This window comes from Phyllostomus discolor, chromosome 2 (genome assembly GCF_004126475.2).
Source record: "Phyllostomus discolor isolate MPI-MPIP mPhyDis1 chromosome 2, mPhyDis1.pri.v3, whole genome shotgun sequence".
NCBI classification, from domain to species: Eukaryota; Metazoa; Chordata; class Mammalia; order Chiroptera; family Phyllostomidae; genus Phyllostomus; species Phyllostomus discolor.
This window is the reverse complement of record NC_040904.2, coordinates 105,584,641-105,608,931: the sequence shown is the minus strand read 5'-3', so window position 1 is coordinate 105,608,931 and position 24,291 is coordinate 105,584,641. Positions and strand designations below refer to the sequence as shown.

General features: G+C 41.9%; 2 protein-coding genes across 3 annotated transcripts in view; both read left to right on the top strand.

Annotated features, from left to right (window-relative positions):
• Positions 1-12,684, top strand: part of TFRC (transferrin receptor) — a 29,743-nt gene extending 17,059 nt beyond the window's left edge. Inside the window, exons 11-19 of the mRNA XM_028504418.2 lie at positions 584-703; positions 2,485-2,570; positions 2,791-2,854; positions 3,964-4,031; positions 5,146-5,204; positions 5,419-5,500; positions 7,567-7,788; positions 8,899-9,039; positions 9,625-12,684. Of these exons, the coding sequence (XP_028360219.1) occupies positions 584-703; positions 2,485-2,570; positions 2,791-2,854; positions 3,964-4,031; positions 5,146-5,204; positions 5,419-5,500; positions 7,567-7,788; positions 8,899-9,039; positions 9,625-9,867 (1,085 nt within the window). The 3' untranslated portion in view covers positions 9,868-12,684. The remainder of the gene's footprint in view (positions 1-583; positions 704-2,484; positions 2,571-2,790; positions 2,855-3,963; positions 4,032-5,145; positions 5,205-5,418; positions 5,501-7,566; positions 7,789-8,898; positions 9,040-9,624) is intronic.
• Positions 12,685-20,205: 7,521 nt separating this feature from the next.
• The window catches only part of TNK2 (tyrosine kinase non receptor 2), a 40,159-nt gene continuing 36,073 nt past the window's right edge, over positions 20,206-24,291 (top strand). Inside the window, exon 1 of one of the 2 annotated variants that reach the window (XM_036018258.1) lies at positions 20,206-20,909. The gene's annotated coding sequence lies outside the window, so the exon portion shown is untranslated. Of the gene's footprint in view, positions 20,910-21,066; positions 21,136-24,291 lie in introns of those variants that run through there. The other variant, XM_036018260.1, reaches the window with a different exon arrangement.

Below are 24,291 nucleotides of genomic sequence, written 5' to 3'. Positions count from 1 at the left end.
AATTGTTTAGGTGTCAGTATCACTGGGAGCTAATAAGGCCAGAGCAAAGTAACTTGTCAAAACTTGACCATTATGACTAGGAATCACTTTTAATTATTTAGTAGACCAGCAGTAAGCAAATTTCTACTTAAGAGAGCAGATAGTAAACATTTTGTGGGCAATACAGTCTCTGCTGCAACTTTTTAACTCTGGCTTTGTAACAAGAAAACAGCCATAGACAGTACATGGTGAATGGGTGTGTAGGCTGTAGTTTGTTGATCCTGTGAATAGGTCATGTATCTATTTAAATGCAATCAAATAGTCATGTTATTTAATATGGAGAGGACTTGGACTTCAGTTGCTTATTAAATAGTAAGTGAGCACAAATACAATTTATGAGTAAACAATTGGTAATGTAAAAAAAGAATAGCGATACTAATAAGGAAAAAGTTAAGTATCGCCATGTGAATTTTTAATCCCCAAAGTCCTAAGGCTCTTATCCTTAATACCTATACTCCATTTTTACTCCTCTACGAACACACTTTTTCTAGACTTAGGAAACAGTTTAAGAGCTCATTGTATAATTATTATTATTTTTTTAAAGATCGCTATGTTGTGGTGGGGGCCCAGAGAGATGCCTGGGGCCCTGGAGCTGCGAAATCCAGTGTGGGAACAGCTCTCCTGTTGGAACTTGCCCGGATATTTTCTGATATGGTCTTAAAAGGTAGAGTGCAAATTTTGAGAACTTAAATAACTATGTCCTACACACAGTTTTAAATGTTCTAATATGCTTTGCTCACTTTTGTCTTTGTCACTCCTTCTAGACCCTGAGTTCTTGAGTACAAAGCAGATCACCTTTTGTAACATTTGCCTTTGATTTTTAAAATTATTTATTTATTTATTTATTTTTAAAGATTTTATTCATTTTTAGAGAAGATGGGAAGAGAGGGAGAGAAATATTGATGTGTGAGAGAGACGTGGGCCAGTTACCTTTGGCACTTCTCCAGCCGAGGACCTGGCCCACAACCCAGGCATGTGCCCTGACTGGGAAGATCCAGCGACCCTTTGGTTTGCAGGCTGGTGCTCAGTCCATTGAGCCACACCAGCCAGGGTGCTTTTGACTTTTTTAATGAAGCATAGTTGACATACAATATTACATTAGTTTTAGGTGTGCAAAATAGTGATTTGGCATTTTACATACTTTATGAAGTGATTACCATGATAAGTCTAGTAGCCATTTGTTACCATACAAAATTACTGTAAAGTTATTGTATCCCTGTCTTTGACTTTGAAACAGCTCTCCATGCGTGTCTTTTATTTTTCAAAGATTTTATTTATTAATTTTTAGACAGAGGTGGGGGTTGGAGAGAAAGGGAAACATCAATGAGTGGTTGCCTCTCATGTGCCCCCTACTGGGGACCTGGCCCTCAACCCAGTCATGTGCCCTGACTGGGAATCAAACCACTGACCCTTTGGTTCACAGGCCGGCGCTCAATCCACTGAGCTGCACAAACCAGGGGCAGTGTCTTAATTATACTGAAAATCATCAGTTTCTTTGGAGACACTGGAAAGTGCTATATTTGGCCCTAATTCTTAGTTTGACATACCTAGAATGATATGGTGACTCTAACATGGCCCCCTAAGTAATCTATTTAAAAGCAAGCAGTGGCATACCTCTGTACTAAGATGTATTGTTAAGTTATAAAATTATAATGTATAATTTGATACATTTGTAAATATAAGGTAGAATATATTTATATATTATAAACATAATATATGAAGGCTTACTTTCAAGCCTTTCTCCCATGGTATTTGTCACTCCTACACCTCTCCACACACACATACAAATCTTCATCACAATTTTGAATCTTTGGATCAGAGGGTAAGTTGAAATGCTTAACTTTTATACAAAAGTACATTAATGCAGTAACTGGGAAAGGGAACGGAGGAGGGCAATGGTACATACAGTCCCGAAGGAACTAATGCAATTTCTCTGGAAACTCTTTGCTGTAAGTTAAATCTGTGATTTTTATTCTGTTTCATAACAGTTGTTTTTAAAGTAATCCAATGTTTTAAGTGACTTATAAGCAAATTATTCTCAAAGAAGATACACTGTGATTTCAAGTGTCTCTTGGTCCAGAAATTAAGGAGCCCAAATAACAGAGCTGAAAGAAAGTGGCTTTTAGTAAGCTGGTCCATGCTATGTACTTGACATCTTATTTGCAAATGATTGCCTATACTTTTTAATTTTCAAAAATTTATATTCACTGCTTATAGATGACATACAATATTATTAGTTTCAGTTGTGTACCCTAGTGATTCAGCAGTTATTTTCTTATAATGTGATCATGTAGATCACCTTTGAAATTTTTTTTTCACCTGGGCCTCAAAAGGAAAAGGAATTTTTGAGTCGGCTAACTTAAATGAGAAGTTTTGGATTTTTCGGAAGTCAGTTGCTGCCTATAACTTTTCCCAAGATAAAACTGACTTTTTATTGTCTTTAAGGTGGGTTTAAGCCCAGCAGAAGCATTGTCTTTGCCAGCTGGAGTGCAGGCGACTTTGGAGCTGTGGGCGCTACTGAGTGGCTGGAGGTATGAACTGTACCCAGAATGGCGCCCAAACTTGTATGACTTTCGTTTGTCCTCTAGAAACCATGCTCTGATAGATTTGAGCATGTATCACTTTTGCCTTTGTATATTTTCATCTCAATAGAATCCAAATTTAAAAAAAGAAACCCCTAATAGTATAGTAACTTTGTGTGATAATTAGATTAACACATGTTAGTCATTAGTATTTTTCCTTTTTTTCTAGGGATACCTTTCCTCCTTGCATTTAAAGGCTTTCACTTACATTAATCTGGATAAAGCTGTTCTTAGTAAGTATTCTTTTCATTAACTATTTATGAATTTACATAAACTCTTCTACAGCAGAACTTGTTACTTTTTATAATTTACATTGGCTATATCCAAATCAAAAGATTGACTTAGCTTTCTCTTGTGGGCGCAGATTGCCTTGTGTAGAGCAGTGGAGAGTGTAGTTTCCTGATGAGCAGCATTAGGATTCCTTGGGATTGTTAGAAATGAAAAAATTTCAGGCCCTATCCTAGACCTTTTGAGTCAGAAACTGGAGTGTAGGTTCAGCAAAATGGTTTAACAGGCATTCCAGGTGGTTCTGATGCACTCAAGTTTGAGAACCACTAGTCTGGACTATAATTTAGACCAGAAGGAATGAAACAATGCCTTATAGAATGGTACCACTAGAGAATAGTCCACATATTGCTAGATTGTGGTATTATAGATAGAAATACCAATTAAAAATGTTATGTATTTTGAGAGACAAGGGAAGGGAGGGAGAAAGAGGAGAGAAACATCTATCAGTTGCCTCTTGCATGTGCCCCAGCTGGGACCCACAACACAGGCATGTGTCCTGACAAGGAAACGAACCAGCGACCTTACACTTTGAGGGACAAGCTCAACCAACCATGCCACACTGGTCAGGGCTAGAGTCTGAATGTTAAAAATGCAGGTGTAGCCAATGGATGAACTCAGAATAGTGAAATGTCTCCATTGGGAAGAAAAAAGAGGGAGTTACAATTAAAGAAAAGCTTATTAGATTTGTTATTATTGCCATTTTACCTATGCAGCAGAATGTATTGAATATAGCAAGCTTAGTATAACTAGCTGGGGTGACTGCCTTAGTGGATGAACCAAAAAGGTACCAAAAAACAAATCATTAACATTAAAGTATACAAACTGAAGTAAGAGCTTCCGTTGAATCAAATTAACATTAGCTGTCACTAAAGAACTTTGACTCCTAAATCATGTTTTTATGTATCTCATTAAGAGGATAGTTGTTGCAAATGACTCTGATCTAGGCTGTTGTCCTCTTGTATTCCTGTTTGCTAAGTACTTTCAGTTTTAGAAGTAGCAGTGTTGAAAATTGCTTGACTAGAGAAGGGGCAATGTTAAAATAATCTCTTTGCAGGTGCCGGCAACTTCAAGGTTTCTGCCAGCCCACTGTTGTATTCACTGATTGAGAAAACGATGCAAGATGTAAGTGTATACCTAATTATGAAAATGTATAACTTCATTTTTGCCTCATTTGCATAAGATGAACAACATTGCTATTTAAACCATTATAAGTAACCAATAATTGGAGTTGAGAATAAATTTTATAGCAGCATTAGTTCAGTCGTGCTCTTGGCTTGTGTCCAGCCTGTTGAACCATGTGAGGTGAGGGAGGTGATGTATGAAGGGCCCAGATCTCAAACAATACCTAGTCTCTTTAGGAATATCTAGCAGAATTCCATGAGGCCTAAGTTGTACTGTAGGTGCCCCCAGGGGATTGTCGAAAGAGTCAGGGTGTAAGGAAGGTTTTAGGTGGACTTAAACTATCCTGAAGACTTAAATAAGAGGCCAGATGAAATATTTATTGGATAAAGACAGACTTGCTTCTGATGTACCATAGTTTTGAATGAGTGAGGAACCAGATTTGCCTAATAGGATTAGAGGCTATATACAGGAGTGATTACAGTTGGAAGGGAACAAGGGTCAGGGAACTTGACCTTGATTGCATGGGAAACTAGTGATTACTGTGGGGTCTCCAATAAGGCAGTAGTGTGTTTGCAGGTTGGGCTGGCAGTAGTATAAGGTGTGCCAGAAGGAAGAAATCAGAAATGAGATAGGTACATCCTGAGGGCTGGTTAGGAGAGGGTTTTTAAAATTGTGGTTAACCCACCTTTAGAATATCATGTAGGAAAACATTTTTAGCTCATTTTTTTTAAGTAGTCTTTTTTTTTTTTTTTTTAAGATTTTATTTATTTATTTTTAGAGAAGGAAGGGAGGAGAAAGAGACAGAGAAACATCAATGTGCGGTTGCTGGGGGTCATGGCCTGCAACCCAGGCATGTACCTGACTGGGAATCGAACCTGCGACACTTTGGTTCACAGCCTGCACTCAATCCACTGAGCTACGCCAGGGCTCATTTTTAGCTCATTTTAACTAAAGGAATTAACATGAGCTTAGTAGGAATAACTTCAGAAACTTGAGATTGTTTTGTTTTGAAACATTTTTTCCAAGGAGATACAATTTTAATATTATAAAGGTATATAAAGACAAACATATTTTAGAAAGGTTCATTTTAATAATAAATTAATTTATTTTACAGGTGAAACATCCAGTTACTGGGCTCTCTTTATATCGGGATAGCAACTGGATCAAAAAAGTGTAAGTTGAGAAAAGTGAATGAACAGTTAATAGAAAAACTATCATGCAGTAGCACTTGCTGTGTTAGGTAGAGATCTAAACAACCTTGCAGTGAGCTTACCTGTATCTAGAGAGATTCATTTAAAGATCTTATTTGGGGCTAGGAATAAAGTTGCACGGTAGCACTGTCTGGCCTCTTAAAAACTTTCTAAACATATTCTTGTTTTCCTTGCAGTAAGAAACTTTCTTTTGATAATGCTGCTTTCCCTTTCCTTGCGTATTCTGGAATCCCAGCAGTTTCCTTCTGTTTTTGTGAGGTAAGTTTGAAGAACTCTAAAGCGTTACCTTGGATCTTTCATCAATTTTGAGACCAAGTTTCCTAGGCCGCTTAAAATGTTTTCTAAGAAGTTATACACATGCAGTTACTGCCTGCTACCTTATGATCAGTCTTAACATAGAATTATTAGCTCAGCTTAATTATCATTTTATTTTATTTGCTAAAACTTCAATTAAGTAAGATTAGTTAATAGCAAGTCTACCTTTAGACAGTGGAGGTATAGAACAATTTCACCAGTTGCTGTACTAGACAATGCTGTTCTTGCTACCTTTTGAAATGTGGCTGCAGGTATTCATTCTTAAAGCAGGGATTGCGGGTAAAAGAGCAAAAAACAAATAGTTGTAAGATTGTCATGGACAGAACTTTGAATTGACCAAGTTGCAGGAAAACAAGATTGGGTTTGTACAAGAGCCAATTAGAAGGCACTGGAAGACAGAATAAACAGAATGATGAAGACCAGCTCTGTAGCAGGCACTTCTGAGGGTGAAGAGATTCTTGAGGTAGTAGAAGGGGTCAGGGTGGAAGCTGTTGACTTTGGCATCAAATTGTAATTGAAACCGAGGATCAGCTGCCTGCCCTAATGAAAGGCAAACTTGTGAGACAGGTGCTGGTAGTAAATCAAAGAGGTTTATTCAGGAGTCGACACACCTGAGAAGATGGCGGGCTCATGCCTTCAGTACCGTCTCAGCATCTCAGGTGTCTTGGCTAGTTTATATCAGGGAACCGTGGAAGAGGGGAGCTAAGGAATTTCTGGCAATGAGCAGTTTCTCAGCTCTGTTCTTGGGAGGTTTCAGTGTTAGCTCCTGCGAGCACCACCATGTAGTTTCATAGCTCGATCTGCAGTTTCGCTGCTGATATCTGGGAACAGGACATGCAGGCAGAGTTTCTGCTGGGTCTGATATGAGTTGCTGACAATTGCCCAGTTTCTTGTGGTCAGGGTCATTCCTTGGTTAAGCAGAAGCTGCAGCTGATGATGTCTATGAGGAAACTTTTAATACATGAATCTTCCACGAGTTTGTTAGTACAGCCTATTCTGTAATGACCACCTGTTTAGTATATTATGTTTATTTCAATCACGGTTACAAAATTGTTGATCCAGTAGAGGCCGGGTCCTTCCTTACTAGACTTCTTAGCCTGGCACAAGACAGGCAGAGGTCTGAAGTGTGGGAGTGATGAAAGATCTGGATTTGGAGATTAATGTAGGTAGAATTCCCTTGACCTGCCAGAGTAGCAGTATGAATTATATTGAAATAGCCTGTCATGTTGTCTATTTAGTACATTAGGAAGAGCAATGTGTCATCACCTATGGTAGAGGAAATTTATGGATGATTCATATTGACCTTCAGAAGCCATGGTTTTTGTTTTTTTTTTTTTTTTTTTTAAATAAATTTCTTAATGACATCTTAGATGTCAAAACCTACCAGTGTTGGTTTACAGGTAGAGATAATACAGAAATGTACAGTCTGAAAGTAAAGAATTGAGGTCAGACCAAAGAAATGTCACTATAGACAATAGTAGGGACTAGAGCTGAAGAAATAGTCAATAAAATTGTCTAATGAAGGTGAAATTCCTGTGAGCATCAAACGTTCTTGTTTGAAAGGTAAAATTATATGAATGGATCAAGTGCTGCATGATTAAGAAAAAGGCAAATTTTAGTTTAAGAGTAGTAGTAACACTTTATATTGGAAGTACATTCCATCCATGCTCTCTTCTTTCCTCATTAAATGGGCCAGACTTCCCAGAGAGAAGATAACAAGGGTATAACTTGAAGGAATTTGGCTAGAAATCTGTTCTGGGTATCTGATGTAATAGAACAGGGACTCCATAGAACCTAGAAGGAAGTGTCATTCTTGGAGTAGGTTAAATTAAAAGAAAGCAGCAAAAGCGTTGTCTTCTGAAAGTAATGGCTAAGGGATAAAACTGGGGTTGGGAATATATTAGAAGCAAGGGAAGAATTGCAGTTATTACCTTGATGGTGTAACTGGAATGTGAGGCACCTACTCTTCTAACCCATCTGAGTGCTTCTAACCTCACTTTGTTTTCCAGGACGTGGATTATCCTTATTTAGGTACTACCCTGGATACCTATGAGGAACTGTATCAGAAAGTCCCTGAGTTGAACAAAATGGCACGGGGAGCAGCAGAAGTGGCTGGCCAGCTCATGATTAAACTTTCCCAAGATTTTGAATTGAACCTGAACTATGACATGTATAATGAGGAAATACTTGAATTTGTGAGAGATATGAACCAGTTTAGAACAGACATAAAGGTGAGTACTAATTAAAACCAGGTTTTTATTGCTGCAGTATTAAAGCAGTTTGAAAAATGATGTTTAGCTGTTCCTGAGGAGGGACATGATTGGTAACCAAAATACATTTTAAAGTGAACTGAGGTATAATTTTGCTTAGAATCCATAACTCATTTGAAAGGAAAGTTGGGAGGCTATAGGTTCTAGATCTAGGATAGACCACAGCAAGTATTTCAGAATCTAGAATGATGTTAAGGTTTCTATTGTTTATGTATCCCAAGCAACCCGTAAAGAGCTAGGATGCAGAGACTATAAAGATCTCAACCATGACTTTGAACCCATGAGTTCAGACATATATGCCTTTTGGAAATGACATGGACAGAGAGTGAACACAGCCAATAGTTACAATCCTATTTAGTGTTCATCCTGTGTAGTTTTGAAATGTGTGAGAAAATTAAAAGTGGTTTCCAACTGATAACCAAATCTTAATTAGTATGGCTTCCTTGAAACAAATTGTAACTGATCAGAAACTTGTGCCTAACCAAATGGAAGTAACTAAATCTAGAGTTTGTTGACCCAAAATGCTTCAAGTGCTCTCCCATAGAGAAATTGAACTGGAAATGATATACCACACAGGATTATATACTTCGACTGATAGATTATGTTACATTTTTTAAAAGATTTTGTTATGTTTACAGAAGGGAAGGGAGGGGGAGAGAGGAGGAAAGAAACATTAGCTGGTTGCTTCTTGTTGCCCAGCCTGCAAGCCAGGCATGTGCCCCAACCAGGAACCAAACCCATGACATTCTGGTTCACAGTCTGGCACTCAGTCCCCTGAGCCACAGCAGCCAGGGTGCTTATGTTAAATTTATTGATGAGGGTGGTTTTCTCATGAGATTAAGGGTGATTCTTATACTATATTTTGGGCTTAAATAGAGTATAGTTCTAATCATAGAGCTTAGAACCTCTGGTACAAGGTGCTGTGGTCTTGCTTTCTCTGGATCTTGCACTTATCTAGGAGTCTCCCTTTTATCAGAATCTCAGTTGCTACACCTAAATAAGAAAGGTATATAGAATAACATCCTTGAGATACAACACCTAACAGTAAATGGAATGTCTTTTTTGCTTTAGGAGATGGGTCTGAATCTACAGTGGCTATATTCTGCTCGTGGAGACTTCTTTCGTGCTACTTCTAGACTAACAACAGATTATAAGAATGCAGAGAGAACAAACAAATTTGTCATGAGGGAAATCAATGACCGTATCATGAGAGTAAGTAAACTTATAGGAAAGGAGGAAGTAAAATATGTTAATTTTTAGTTTGTAAATCTTACATTTCTAAAAAATACAGTAATAATTCTAGGAGCCTAAGAATCCTTTGCTGCCTTAGAATTCACAGATTTTAACTCTTATGATATCTAAAACCAACATCAAAATTGGAAATACAAGAGACATTTGACCTAGTATTAATTTTTTTAGCCTTTAAAAACATTTTAAAGAAGAGATCATTAATAGTTTTTAGCTGTCATATTCTCTATTTCTATTGGTCTAATCCAGCCCATAACTGCTTTTATCTTAGTCTGCTTGGAAGAAGAAGATTCTGTTGTGGCAGAACCTTGTAAACCTTTCATATGTGTGTGCTCACCAAAAAAAAAAAAAAAAGTTCACTTTCGCAAAGGAATTGACATTTGGCTTTATGCTTTTAATGTTAGAAGATTAGTAGCCTGGTTCTCAACATCCAGGGCAATTTTAACATTTGAAGTGGGAGAATGGCGGTTGTTTTACACTGTCAGGTCCTTTCCTCACAACAAAAGTCAGAATAACACTGTAAGCTCTCTTGTATGTTTTGTTTTTTAGGTGGAATACCACTTCCTCTCACCCTATGTATCTCCAAGAGAGTCTCCTTTCCGACATATCTTCTGGGGCTCTGGCTCTCACACCCTGTCAGCTTTACTAGAGCACTTAAAGCTGCGTCGAAAAAATAACAGTGCTTTCAATGAAACACTGTTGAGAAACCAGTTGGCTTTAGCAACTTGGACAATTCAGGGAGCTGCAAATGCTCTCTCTGGTGACATTTGGGACATTGACAATGAATTTTAAATGTGATACCCAAGAACTTAATGGTACCTGTGACTCGTGCTGGCTGTGCTAAATTTTCAGTAGGGCTACAAAACCTAATATTGTTAAAATTCTACCCAAATTATCTTGGTACTACTAGATGTCTTTAGGCAGCAACTTTTAATACAGGGTAGGTGCCTGCACTTCAAGTTAAAGTGAGTAACTATATTAAAATGTTCATAATAGAACATTGTCTCTAGAATTTTAAGTGCTTTGTAATGGCAACTGCTTCTTTCCTGTTACAGTTATTAAAAAAAAAATCAGATCCAGTTACATGAACTGTTGCTCTAAATCCTAATGACATGAACTGGTATCATTTGAGTAGGAGGAGGAAGGTGATATCTGTTAAAGGTTAAAAGTGGTAGCTTAGTGTGATCCTCCATCTTCATTTGATGCTAGAAGGGAGGTACCAGGTTGTGTGAGACCTTATCCTCCAAATGAGATAAATGCCTTCTTTAAGGATTTAGCTGGTTTCCACATCCCTGGATGAAACAGTTAGCTTTCAGAAGAGATGGGACTTGTTTTCTTGCCATCAAGGTCTAAAATAGAGGTCCTTTCGCTAGATAAAATAAGGTTCAGCTCTTTATCACAGAAGTAATGCCTTAATGTGTAACCTCAAGATCATCTGTGAAAAAAGGAGACCAGGAGCCAAAGACCTAGTTTATATTCTTTTCCTCTGTCCCCTCTCCCATTAAGTCTTGTTTAGTTTTTTACAAGATATTTTGAAAGAGAACCAGTTTTAGGTGTTTAATATCAAACTCAGTTTGTCAGACTTTAAAGACTACACTGCCAAATTTTGGTCAAAGTGTTAAGTTTTTGGAAAAGCTTTCTATCATTTTGGCTCTGAGATATTTATTGTTTATTTATCAGTGACAGAGTTCACTATAAATGGTGTTTTTTTTATAGAAGATAATTATCGGAAGCAGTGCCTTCCATAATTATGACAGTTATACTGTCGTCTTTTTTTTTTTTTTTTTAAATAAAAGCAGCATCTGCTAATAAAACCCAATAGATACTGGAAGTTTTGCATTATAATGGTCAATACTTGAGGGTTTTAGATCAGCCTCAAATAAAAATTTTAAAGCTATTAGAAAACAATTGAACTTAATTAGGATTGCTAATCAAGTTAGACTTCTGTTTAGCCAAGTAGATAAAAATGGTAGTTTTCCTAAATGCAGTAATTTGTGACCAAGTTATGAATTAATGTCACTCAGGCTGTGGTAGTACTCACATGCAAAATTTAACAGCTCAGTTTATCCAAGGTGTAACTTTAATTTTGCAAAATTTCCAGTACCTTTGTCACATACCTAACTCACATTATCGGGAGCAGTGTCTTCCATAATGTATAAAGAACAAGGTAGTTTTTGCCTACCACAGTGTCTATATCGGAGACAGTGATCTCCATATGTTACACTAAGGGTGTACATAATTATCGGGAACAGTGTTTCCCATAATTTTCTTCATGCAATGACATCTTCAAAGCTTGAAGATCGTTAGTATCTAACATGTATTTCTAGCTCCCTATAATTCTCTATCTTCTCGTTTTAGTTGCAGAAACATTTTTAAACATTTGGTGGGTAAATTCAACCACAGTAAAATAAAATTACTTCCTTCAGCATTCTTTTCTTTTTTTGATTCAAAGGCTGTTTTTAAACTTAATGATTTAAACGTAAAGATTCAAGTTTGTTTTTAAACCTGATGTGTTTTGTTACATTCGTGGTTTCTCTGGGTCTTCTGTTTAGTGGGGTAGTAGCATACATTTATAATGTTTGCTACTGACAAGTGAATATAACTTCATTCCCTATGTGCATGTTATCCCCTGTAGCCTTAGTTAATACAAGTTTGAATCCAGAACTGATCTTTTAGCTTAAATTAGGGGAAACTAGTATAGGACGTCTGGGGGAGGGAGAGTGAGGGGTGTGGGCAGTTGAAGCTTGCAAAAGGATTTTTGATTGTGTCTACCTATCTACCTATTATTAACTTATGGTGACCATAAGTTAAGTGGAGATGTGAACAATTAAGCTGAGGCTACATGAGGAAAGACTTGGTTTTCTATTTAACCTGGTAATCAGCTGTTTGTTGTAGGGCAGTTCAATACTGTGTCACCTAAGAAAACGCCCATAGGGTCTCTTAAGGTTCTTTAAACTTAGTGTCACTTGCCTAAGTTAAAACAGATCTAGATTATTACCGCCTCACTGAATTGTTTCACTACTCAGTCTGTTTAGTCTTCACAGTGTTTTATCTTGTTCAATATTAGTGTTGCTAAGTAAAAAGGTCAGAGCTGGGGTTCCTGGTTTGAGTATTATGCTTTATCATACTTTAATAAAAGCTCAGTGACTTCAAGGCATAACATGAATAATGGGCATACATTTTACAGCAGTAAGTCTCTTCAAAAAACTCTTCTGTGGTTAAGGTTGAGGTATTTCCAATCAAACAAGCCAGTAAAGTAGTAAGAGGCTTCATATTCCTGAATGAAAAATATATGTATGACTATGTATATCTGCTGGTTTTCATTTTTTTCTGGATGTAGAAATCATGTGAATTTTGAACGTAAAGGATAAAATGAGGGAGGTCTGTCATAACTCCCTATTCTAGAACGTGCACAATCTTTACTGTGTTTCCTCTTTTAATGTTCTTGAAATTTTAATTGGCTAAAGATGACGTATTAATTGAACATCTTAACCTACTGCTCAGCTCTATCTTTGTAAATAAGTGATATGCCCTTAGAATTGTATACAAGCTGGTATGTGCAACAATGTGGAGATTCTTATCTGATTTAATAAAATGCTTGAACACTGAGCTGTCAATTTTTTTTAAATAGATTTTTTAGAGCAGTTTTAGATTTACAGCAAAATGGAGCAGAAAGTACAGAGAATTCCCATGTACTCCCTGACTACGCAACACACCCCTCAGCTTACTGCACTATCAACATCTCCCACCAGAGGAGGACATTTGTTACAATCAGCGAGCCTAGAGTGACACATCCTTATCACCCCAAAACTATAGTTGACATTAAGATTCACTCTTGGCGTCGTACATTCTGTGGGTTTGGACAAATGTATAATGACATGCATTCACCAATACAGTGCAGTACAGCATAGTTTCACTGTCCTGAAAATCCTCTGCTTTGTCCCTTAGTCCTCCCTCCCTCTTTAGCCCTGGTCAGACACTGATCTTTTCACTGTCTACATAGTTTTGCCTTTTTCCAGAGTGTCATTAGTTGGAATTACACAGTATGTAGGCTTTTCAGATGGGCTTCTTTCACAGTAATATGTATGAGTATTCAAGGTCCCTCCATGTCTTTTCATGGCTTGTTAGTTTTTTAGTGCTGAATAAAATTCATCATCTGGATGTAACATAGTTTACTTATCCATTCACCGATTGAAGGACATCTTTGCTTCCAAGTTTTGGCAATTATGAATAAAACTCCTATATACAGCCCTGGTTGGTATGGCTCAGTGAATTGAGTACCAGCCTGCAAACCAAAGGGTCCCCAGTTCAATTCCCAGTCAGGGCACATCCCTGGGTTGCAGGCTAGGTCCCCAGTCGAGTGCATGAGAGGCAACCACACATTGATGTTTTTTTTCCCTCTCTCCCTTCCCCCCTCTCTAAAAATAAATCTTAAAATGTAAAAAAATTTTAAAACCTGCTATAAACATAACGTACAGGTTTTTTGTTTGTTTTTTAACCCTCACCTGAGGAATGTACCCTCAGCTGAATGTAACCCTCACCTGTAGGTTTTTATGTAGGCATAGATTTTCAGTTCATGTGGGTAAATACCAAGGGTACAGTTTCTGGATCATCATGAAGGGGGGACTCAAAAAACAAAAATTATCTTCTGGAGGGTAGGTCCCTTGTAAGACAGGCTTCCCCCGCTAGGTTCTAAGAACCCTTCTGTTATCAGTGTGCCAGCTCACGTTGTGGGGGTCTATGTTCAGCTTTGGTGAATGTTTCTGAAGACTTTTGGTGCCTTTGCCCATTTCATGATGGGTGTTTTACGAGCACACCTGCCCACACCACACTGAGTGCTCAGTAGTTTTTGACCCAAAATGGCATGACTGCTGTGTCCCACCGTTCCTATTTACCTGATCTCTCCCTGAGTGACCTTTTTTCTCCCACTGCCCCCATGAAAAAAGTCCTCAAAGGGAAATATTTTTCCAGTGTGGAAGAGGTGAAACAACAGTAGAAGAACCAAGGCATCAAAATTGGCGAGTTCAAAAACTGTTTTGAGCAGTGGAAAAAAGTCTCGTAAGTGTATTGCATCAAATGAAGAGTATTTTGAAGGTGACTGAAGTTTAAACATGTAAGGATAAGTACACAATTTTTTAAAAAGATTTTATTATTTTTTTTTTAGAGAGGGAAGGGAGGGAGAAAGAGAAATGAAACATCAATGTGCGGTTGCTGGGGGTCATGGCCTGCAACCCAGGCATGTACCCTGACTAGGAATCGAACCTGCAATGCTTTGGTTCGCAGCCCGCACTCAATCCACTGAGCTATGCCAGCCAGGGCAAGTACACAATTTTTTATAAATTCTGGTTTTGGCGGGGGGGGGGGGGGGGGGGGGGTCCCTCTTGTATGCTTTAACAGCATGTTTAGTTTTGTAAAAAACTTGCCAAACTCTTCCAAAGTGGTTGTGCCATTTTGCATTCCCACCAGCAATGAAAGTTCCTTTTGCTCTATATCTTTTCCAGCATTTGGTGGTGTCAGTGTTTTGGATTTTGACTGTTCTAATAGCTTTGTAGTAGTATCTCATTTTAATTTACATTTCCCTGATATAATGTTGAGCATCACTTCATATCCTTGTTTACAAAGTACATGTGTATGTCTTTGGTGAGGTGTCCAGCTCTTTTGCTTCCTTTTTAATTGGGTTACTTCTTTCATGCATTGTGCCTTTGGTGTTTTATCTTAAAAAGTTATTGCTCAACCCAGCATGACCTAGATTTTCTAAGTTATCTTGTAGGAGTTTCATTGGCATGCACTTTACATTTGAGTCTTTGAACCATTTTGAGTTAATTTTTGTAAATAGTATATGGTCTGTGTGTAGATTTCTATTTTGCATGTGGGTATCCAACTGACCATTGGTTTTTATTAAAAACAGTGAGACTGTCCCAAAAATATGTGAGCTACCTATGTAAAATCAATAAAGACATATCCTTGGATGAGGATTTAAAAAAAAAAAGCAGGAGAATTTAAACAAAAAAGAATAGCAGGGAAGTACAAAAGTGAAAAAAAAATACTTCACTGTTTAATGGTAAGCTTTGACTGCTACTCATTTCTAAACTTAATACAGTGAGTTCCAGGGGAAGCCTGATTTCGTGGATGAATAGTAGGTGAATAAAAGCAGCCAGTCCTTCATGGGTTTAGTCTTGTCTTTCCCACTACATTTTATTGATTATGCATATTCAATGCATAATCATGTCTTAGATGGTTGTGCCTCACTCTGGACATTGGTCACCAACTTCAACTCTAGGTGTCCTCCAGGGGGCGTCAGGACCCAGGACTATGGAGTTCTTTTCCAAATAGCACGCGCTGATTCAGGGTTAGTAATCTCTTGGCCCAGTTGGCCCTTTCTCTGTAGCTGGGCAGAGGGGCATACACGTGGGAGCAATTGGCAGTGCCTCCTCCCATTACCCTAGTAAGGTTTTGAAACAATTGTTTGGGGGCATGTGGACCGGGTCTCCCTAAGCAGCTCGGGGGAGTTCTGACTTGTTGGATAGGGTGAAGGCACAATCTGTTCTTGGTCCTGGGAGGACATGTCCTGGGTTAGCAAATAGCCCTGTGTCTAAGAATTCCTTCAGATATCCCTCCTGTCTCTTCACTCAGAGGCAAATGGTTCCTTCCTAAGAAATCTATTGCCCTTCATCAAATCAGATTGTCTGCTCATATACCAGTGTTGATCCCACACCTCACTTTTCTCCCATCTCAGCTCTGGCATTTTCTACATGTTGGGGGACACTAGGGAATCAAGCACCTGCCATTTCTGATTGCACATTGGAATCACCTGGGGAGCTTTTAAAACCCAAGGATGCTAAGCCCCACCCCAGAGATTCCAATTTAGTTGTTCTGGGGTGGGGCATAGGGCATCAGTGATTTTGAAAGCTTCCCATGTGATTCTTATGTGCAGCACTACTGAGAATCTCTGGGTCCAAAGCCTTGCTACCTACAAGGTAGATAGAAATTCAGAAATCTCAGCATCCCCTTTCCAACTCACTGAATCAGAATCTGCATTTCAACAAGATCTTCCCATCATTCTGTCACACACTGAAGTCTGAGAAGCATGGATCTCAGCATATCGTTCTGCCTCACCCATGCTTGTTGCCCTGGCCTGCATCACAGCCTCCACAAGTTCTCAAGCTGGGGCAGTGGCTTGCAGAAGTTTTTGACTGTGACCTACAGAAAGAAATAGATTGCATATCAAGACATAGCATGCACAATGAAACAAAATGTCGCAATACCTTTACTCCCTGTGATGCACTGTCATTCATTCAATAGATATTGTTGGCACCTACTTTGTGCTATGCATTGTTCTAGTGCCTGTGCCAGTCTGTTCTCAGACAAAAATCCCCATCTTTGTGAAGTTTACATTCTGTATGGGGGGTGTGTGGTTAGAAAGTTAAAAATCATTAATATGAAGCTATGGGGGTTCAGAACTGACCACCCCAAGATGTGCCTTCATTATACGCAGATTATTTTGAACTAAAGGCAATTTTAGTTTCAGCCTCGAGAAACTCCAGCAGGGCAAACTTCTTTTTACTAAGAAGTCTTGTTCTTGTCCTGCAATGACCCTTTGAAGTCCCTAAGGTACGTTACTTCATCCCTAGCTTGGGATGTCCTATATACATCAATCCCCCCTTCTGTCTCTGAACCTCTCCTGCACATGGGGACTCTGACTCTCACGTATACAGGGTTCCCATACGTATGTATGCATTAAATTTGGTTATTTTGCTCATCTGTCTCATGTCTGTTTGATTATTAGGGCAGCCAAAAGAACCTTGGGGGTAGAGGAAAGTTTGTTCCTCCCCAACACAGGGCATGTTAGAAGATTAATATAATAAAATCTGGGGAGGTGGGGAACTTTCTGATGCTGGTTCTGTTTCTTGATTTGGGTGCTGGATATACACACTTTGTAAAATTTGCATATTTTTGCACTTCTCTGGATGTATGTTATACTTCAATAAAAAATTCAAAAAATACAGTCTGATATTTTCTACTCTATTGTCCTCTTTCATTAAAAAATAAGCCAGTCAAAGCCCACTAAATTAAGTTCCCCTCCTATTAATATGTTGCAATAGTCATTTAAAAAATATAGTTCTATTTTAGAAAACAAAACAGAACAAAAATACCTTCGGCTCAAGCACTCAGCAGCATCCACCATTCTTGGCTAAGCACCTGCCTCAAATATGAGTCAGGCTGCAGTCACCACCCTAAGTTGCCTTCCCTGCCTTCCCTGCAGTGCAACCATCTCACAGTGGAGATTCTTAAGGGCACCATCACAAGCCTCTGCTTAGGACTAGACCTGACAAGCCCTTCTCCCTGCAGAGTCATGCTGCTGTGGGCAGCTCTCCTTAAATTCCAAATCTGGGAGGAGACTGGCACAGGCACGTTAGAGGGTTGGAGTTATTCCTACAGCCACCTCCTGAGTCTTGTGAGTTATGCTTCTAGACTGTCACTTGCTCCGTTATGTTGAAAGCTTCCTGAGGGCTGGTACTGGAGTCACAGAACAGTGCAGAGAAAAAAACAGCCTCAGCGGTATCTCCCAGCAAAGCTCCAGTGATCAATATGGTGGTTGGTGGGGACAGTCTAGGAGCTGAGACTAGGCAGGATGGGGAAACAGCAGAAGGCCTCCTTTCTGTGAGCCTAAAGCTCAAGATAACTCTACACTTAGGATGCATTTGGCTCTTGAGAGTAACAGGAGGAGAAGTGGGAGAATGGGGAGCTGGGTTCCTCTAGTGAATCACCTATCAGGACTGACCAGAAAGTACATACTTTGATCTCTTGCTTCGTTTGATTTGGAGCTTGATTCATCTGCAGAGAAGCTTGCTCCAAATCAGTTGGTTGCATCTTTGGACCCCTAAAAATCTAGTTAGAACTAATGCTTCCCAAAGTGAGGCTCCTGGGTTTGGCGTTGCTTTGTTGTATCTTAGTGGTTCAGAACAGACTTTGGAGTCAGAAAACTGGATTTGAATCCTGGTGTCACTAGAATCAGCTGAATAACCCTGAGCAAGTTACTTACCCATGTAGAGTCTCAGTTTTGCCATTTGTAAAATGGGGATGATAATGTATACCTCTTTGGGTTGTGGTAGGGGTTGGATGTGCATAAATGCCAAGTGCAGGGCCTTACCCATTGGAAGATTCCCAAAACCTTAGCAAGTGTCATTACTGAGGTAGCATGAGGGAGGTTGGGGAGAGGACCCCTCAGATTCCTTCCCTCTGACTTTTTCCTTGAGGTTAGGCAACAAGGGGAAAGACCTTAGCCTGACTGCCCACCGGTGGGGTCAGGAGTCCTTCCTATCCTAAACCTTCTCTTGCCCCAGGGAGGGTACATTCACCTCCTGCTCGGCAGCCCTGGCTCCACGGGAAAGGGCAGCTGTTATATATATATATATACACTGCTATGAAATGATTTAGTAGAAAGTTGCTCTGCAGCTCCACCTCACAGGATTAGAGAAGCAGTCAGCCAAATCCATCCAGTCCAGCCCCGCCCCCTTCCCCATAGGTGTCTGAAATACCTGGTCTTCTCTTTGCCTGTTATCTAGCCAGTGGGAGTGTAGAAAGAGCCATCCTTACACACTTCTCTGATGCCTGATTTTGGAGACAGCGAATAGCAGGGCCAACGGGCTCTACGCCTCTGGATTCTAAACTCATCCCAAGGCTGTCTCCAGAGTGCAGGCTGCACTATCACTGGGAGGAGCTCTAAGTTTTCTCTTCTGGAGGAGTAAAGGGAGAAGAGGGTCCAAGAGGGAGTAGTGTAGGAGGGAGGAAGGCCCCCCCTTTTTTTTTTGGCCTGGGGCTCATTCTGCCTGTATTCGAAGCAGGAAGGAAGGGTCTCTGGCCTAGGCTGAGAGAGCTCTCCCTTGTTGAAGTACACTTGAATACCCTTTAGGAAAGAGTGAGGTGGGCCCAGGTTTAGTACTAAAATCCCTCTCTGCAGTCAAACATTCACTAGTGACCTTGTAAATCTTGTAATCCAACCTCTTTTTAAGGATTTTATTTACTTTTAGACAGAAGGGAAGGAAGGGAGAGAAACATCTATCTGTTGCTGTTCATACCCCTCGAACTCGGGACCCGGCGCGCAACCCGGGCAAGTGTCCTAACCCGGAATCAAGCTGGTTCGCAGGCTGGCGCTCAATCCACTGAACAACCTCCTCATTTTAGAAACGAAGCAAACTTGGCCAGGTGGAAGTGACTTTTTACACTGTCCCATGGTAAGTCAGCACAGCTGAACTGCTACTTGGAATTCAAGACTCCTATTTCAGTGCTCCTCTACTGGGTGTGGTTGACTACACCTTCTCAATGTGGACGCCCTACCTTAGGCTGCACCTCCCTCTCCTTTTTTGGCATCACAGGAAGGCGCCAGCAAAGCCTGAAGGAGGAGGCTGAGGTGAAATGAAATAGGGGAAGTCGTAGGAGGACCAAAAAAACGAGATCAGAGGGAGGAGTGAGCGGGACGGGGCCCTTTAAGAGGGCGGGCTGGCCCCGCCTCCCCGCCCCCCTTCCGGCAGCGCAGGCGCAGGTGGGCTCCAGGAACTCAGGCGGGAGGGCTGGCGCTTCTGGCTTGCTGGCCGGCGCGCGGGGCCGCAGCACCTGCGGGGGCCGGCGCAGGGCGCGGCGCCCATTGGGCGGACGTCGACGCCGGAGGAGAGGGTGGGGAGGCGTGCCGGGGAAGTTGGGTGGGTCAGGGAGGCGGAGGGAGGTGACCCCGCAGCCCTCTTCCCGGGGGAGGGGAGCGGTAGGAGCCGGGCGGGGGGCGGTGTGAGCGAGCGCCGAGGGCAGCACCATCTGGAGAGGCGGGACCGCGCGGCCTCTGGGGGGCAAGCGGGTGCGCTGGGCTGTGTGGGCGGGGGACCCCCAGCGGTTCGCCGAGGAGGAGCGGGGCGGGTTTAGCCCCGCGCTGCCGGAGCAGCAGCCTCACCGGGTCGGGGTTCTCAGCTGGGGCCCGCAGCATCTCCGCGGGCTGAAGCTCGGCGTGGAGGAGCAGGGGGGCGTGGGTCCGGCAGTTCAGGAGGAGGGCGGGGTGGGCCCGGGGGTGCAGGAGCGGGGCGGCCGCGGCCGAGAGCCCAGCCTGGGGGTGGTGTGGGGGACGCCGGACGGCGCGGACTGGAGGCGCTTGCCGCTGTGGACGGGCTCGGGGAGCTGGCCTGTGGTGCAGGAGGAGGGGCTGGGGGCCCGCAAGCAGCACCAGGAGAAGGGAAGCAGCCTCGCAGTGCAGGAGCGTGGGGAGGTCCGCGCCGGGGTGCAGGAACGGGGGGAGGGGAGCCCACGCCGGCTGCTGCAGCAGTTCGAATTCGGGGAGCGCGGGAAGGGCCTCGAAAGTTCCGGGGAGCAGGGAGGGCACTACTGGGAAAGCTGCAGCCACCTCAGACGGGAGGCGGTGGTTCTAGGAGAGGCCCCGGCTCGCCGAGGGAGACTCGAGCTGGTCGGGAGGGCACGGCCTGTCGGGCCCCAGGGTCCTGAGGGAGAGGGGCGCCTGGGGGTACAGGAAGCAAATTGGCTGCCCGGGGTGCAGGAGGGACAGGTGGTGCGGGCTGTCCAGGAAACATTCCTAGACGAGAAGGGGTCCCAGGAGGGAGAGAGACCCCCTGAGGGGCACAGGATCCGGAGGCGCCGGCGGCGGAGGAGGTGGTAACCCCACAGGCTGGCAGCCCAGCACCAGGATCCCTCCAGGGCTGAAGCGAACGCAAGATGTTGGGGTTTGGAGAGTGGGGAGCAGAAGAGCACTGACAGCGGCTGTGTCCTGCTGGATCCTCTTCTGCCACCCCAGCCTGGACATAATCGAAGCTGTGTCTGCAGAAAGACAGCAGAAGGTAGGGAAGTCCATTTCTGCTCTCATCTGGAATTGGTGTGTTGGAAGCAGGGTTGGGGGTGCAGTTATCTGAGGTGCGGGTGCTCTCCAAACTGCCCTTTTCACTCTTGTGTTTAAACCAGGGGAGGGAGGAAGCGGTGCCGTTTTCAACAGCGAAGCGAGACTTCCCCCAGTGCTGTATATGCCAACTAGAGTGATGGGACATTTCCTTAGAGTCTAGACTGGAGGTGAGATTGGGTGGCTGCCAGGCCTGAGCAGAAGGACGAGAGGGGTAGCCCCAGGCCGAGGTTGCAGAGGAGGTAGGCATCCCTGTACCTGTGGAGATAGGGGTGTCTTTTTGCCATAGCTGGGGTGGTGCAATCAGCATAGGTGGTTGTCTCAATTCCAAAGAGGGAAGGGGGCAACATTGTGTTAACAAAACCTTATCTTGCAACCTTGTTGCTCACGTGAGCTGAGGCAGCCAGTGACTTGGGCACAAGCCTGACCTGCTCCTGTCACACCTTCTTGTCACAGTTGATTAATATTGAGGGCTCAGAGCCAAGGATGAATAGTGGGCAGAAAGATAGAGAGCTCCTGGGTAGATTTTCTGTCTTTGTTTGGTCTGTCAGGACCCTGGCCTGAAAGGGGTGGGAGAGGACAGGGTATCTACACCATTGGACTCTGGGCATCCTTTGTGGGCCAGACCTCAGCTTCACCCTGTGGAGGTGGACAGATGGGCAGCACTGGGCATCGTGGGTTCTGTACCCATGGGTCCTCCTGGGGCTGCTCACCTCTTAATCTGGTACTGTCTGGGTTATTGCTTTCCTAGTCGTTGGGGCCGGAGTGGGGAGTGGGGACGACTTGCAGAATTGCTGCCTGCCTTGGGGCCTTACTGGGACCCATCTCTGCCCTATCCCAAGGTGTGGCTCAGAGTCACATGGCCCCCTGAACCCTGTCTGAAGCAGATAGGGTGGAGATAGTTGGAACCAGAGGAGTAGTGGTGGTTTCCTAGGCAGACAGCTGCTGAGACTGGGCTGGAGGAGCCGGTTCGCCTACCCCTGAGTCAAACCCAAACCTGTCTGTCAGCTTCATTCCCCACCTGCCTGTCTCACTGCCATCCTAAACATTCATACATCTGAAGTTCACGTGCTGTGTCCATTGTGCCTATCTTTTCTGGGATAGCCAGACTTGGTTCTGTCTCTGGCTTCAGTGCAGAAAAATTGTTCTAAACACGTACACACAAGCACACACCTTTACCCTATTTCATGTTGACATTTTTCATTTAGTTGGTTGCTGAAGATGAGGAGAAAGACTGCCAAATCTGGGTTTAGATTACTTATTAGCTATGTAACTCCTGGGGCAAGGTAACGTCTCTGGGCTTCAGTTTCCTTGTTTGTGCCGTGGGCCATGCCTTTCCCTACTGTGTCCTGAGTGCAGAGGGCTCAGACCAGTCTGGTGCCCACCTCCCCAGGAGCCCTCCCTGGCAGGTTCTGGGGAAGAGGGGCCAGTGCTCCCAGATGTCTTTCTTTGGCTCCTAAGCCCACAATTACCCCCCTGCCCTATGCTTTATTCTGAAACATGAAGTGCTTTTTGGTTTGTTTTTAGTAATAGTTTTATAGAGGTATAATGACATTTGGTAAATGGAACATACTTAAAACATAATTTAGTATTTTAAGGATTTTATTTATTTACTTTTAGAGAGAGAGGGAGGGAGGGAGAGAAATAGCAGTGTGCGAGAGACATGTGGATCCATTGCCTCTTGCCACACCCCCAACCAGGGACCTGGCCCAGAACCCAGGCATGTGCCCTGACCTGACCAGGAATCGACCCGGTGACGTTTTGGTTCATAGGGCAGCACTCAATCCACTGAACCACACCAACCAAGGCTAATGTTTTAATATATGTCTCTACCCATGAAACTACCACCACGATCAAGATAATGAACATACTCATTATTCCCAAACCTCCAGAAGTTTTTGGGGGCCCCTCTGCAATCCCTTCATTTTACCCCACTTTTGCCATCACTGCTTCTCCAGGTAACAGACTGGTTTGCTTTCTGTCACCATATTAGTTCATAGTACCTAGAATTTTATGTACATGGAACCACATAGTATGTGCTCTTTTCTTTTGCTCGGCTTTTTTCACTCACCATAATTATTTTGAGATTCATTTATGTTGTTGCAGATATTAGTAGCTTGTTGCTTTTTATTGCTGAATAGTATTCCATTGTGTTTATATACCGCGGTCTGTTTATTCATTCACCTTTTTTGGTGGGTTGTTTTCAGTTTTTGGTTACTACAAATAAAACTATGAACATTTGTTGAAGTCTTTGTATGGACAACTGCTTTTTATTTCTCTTGGTTAAATCCTTAGGACTGGAATGGTTGGATCATATGGTAGCTATACATTTAACTTAAGAAACTCCCAGACTGTTTTCCATTTTATATACTCACCTATTGTGTGTGAAAGTTCTAGTTTGTCCACTTCTTTGTCAACACTTACTGTAATTAGTCCCTTTAATTTGAGACATTCTAATATTTATTTGTACGTATGTGTGCATTGTACTTTTAATGTCACGTTGAAGAAATCTTTGCCTAACCCAAAGCACTGTGGTTTTCTTCTACAAGTTTGATAGTTATGGGTTTTACATTTAGGTCTCCCATCTGTTTGGGGTTAATTCTTATATATGGTACAAATTATGAGTTGAAGTTGAGTTTTTTAATGCAGAGATTCAAGTTGTTTGAGCACCAGTTGTTGCAAAGACTTGTTTCTCTATGGAATTGCCTTTACACCTTTGTGAAAAGTCAGTTGTCTAATTATGTGTAGATCTAATTCTGGACTCTGTTTTGTTCCATTGGTGTATTTATCTTTTTTTATCACATTATCTTGATCTATATATAGCTTTGTAGTAAGTATTGAAATCAGGGTAAGATCTTGAACTTTGTTCTTACTTTTCAAAATTGCTTCATTTATTCTAGGTTCTTTGCTTTCCATATGCATTTTAGAATCAATTTATTAATTTCTACAAAAAAATAAAACCCTGCTGGTGTTTTGATTGGGATTGCATTGAATCTATAGATCAGTTAGGGGAGAACTGACATCTTAGCAGCATTGAACCTTCTGACCCATGAACAATGTAGATCTCTGTATTTATTTAGATTTTTAAGAATTTCACTAATGGTTTATAGTTTACAGTATATAGATCTTTCACATCTGTTGTTGGCTATATCCTTAAGCATTCACATATTTTTTTCAGTGCTATTGTAAAGGGTATTTTTATGGTATTTGTTTTTATTTTTTTTAATTGATTTCATTTATTTTTAGAGAGGGGAGAAGGGAGGGAGAAAGAAAGGGAGAGAAACATCAGTGTGTGGTTGCCTCTCACACGCCCCCAGCTCGTTACC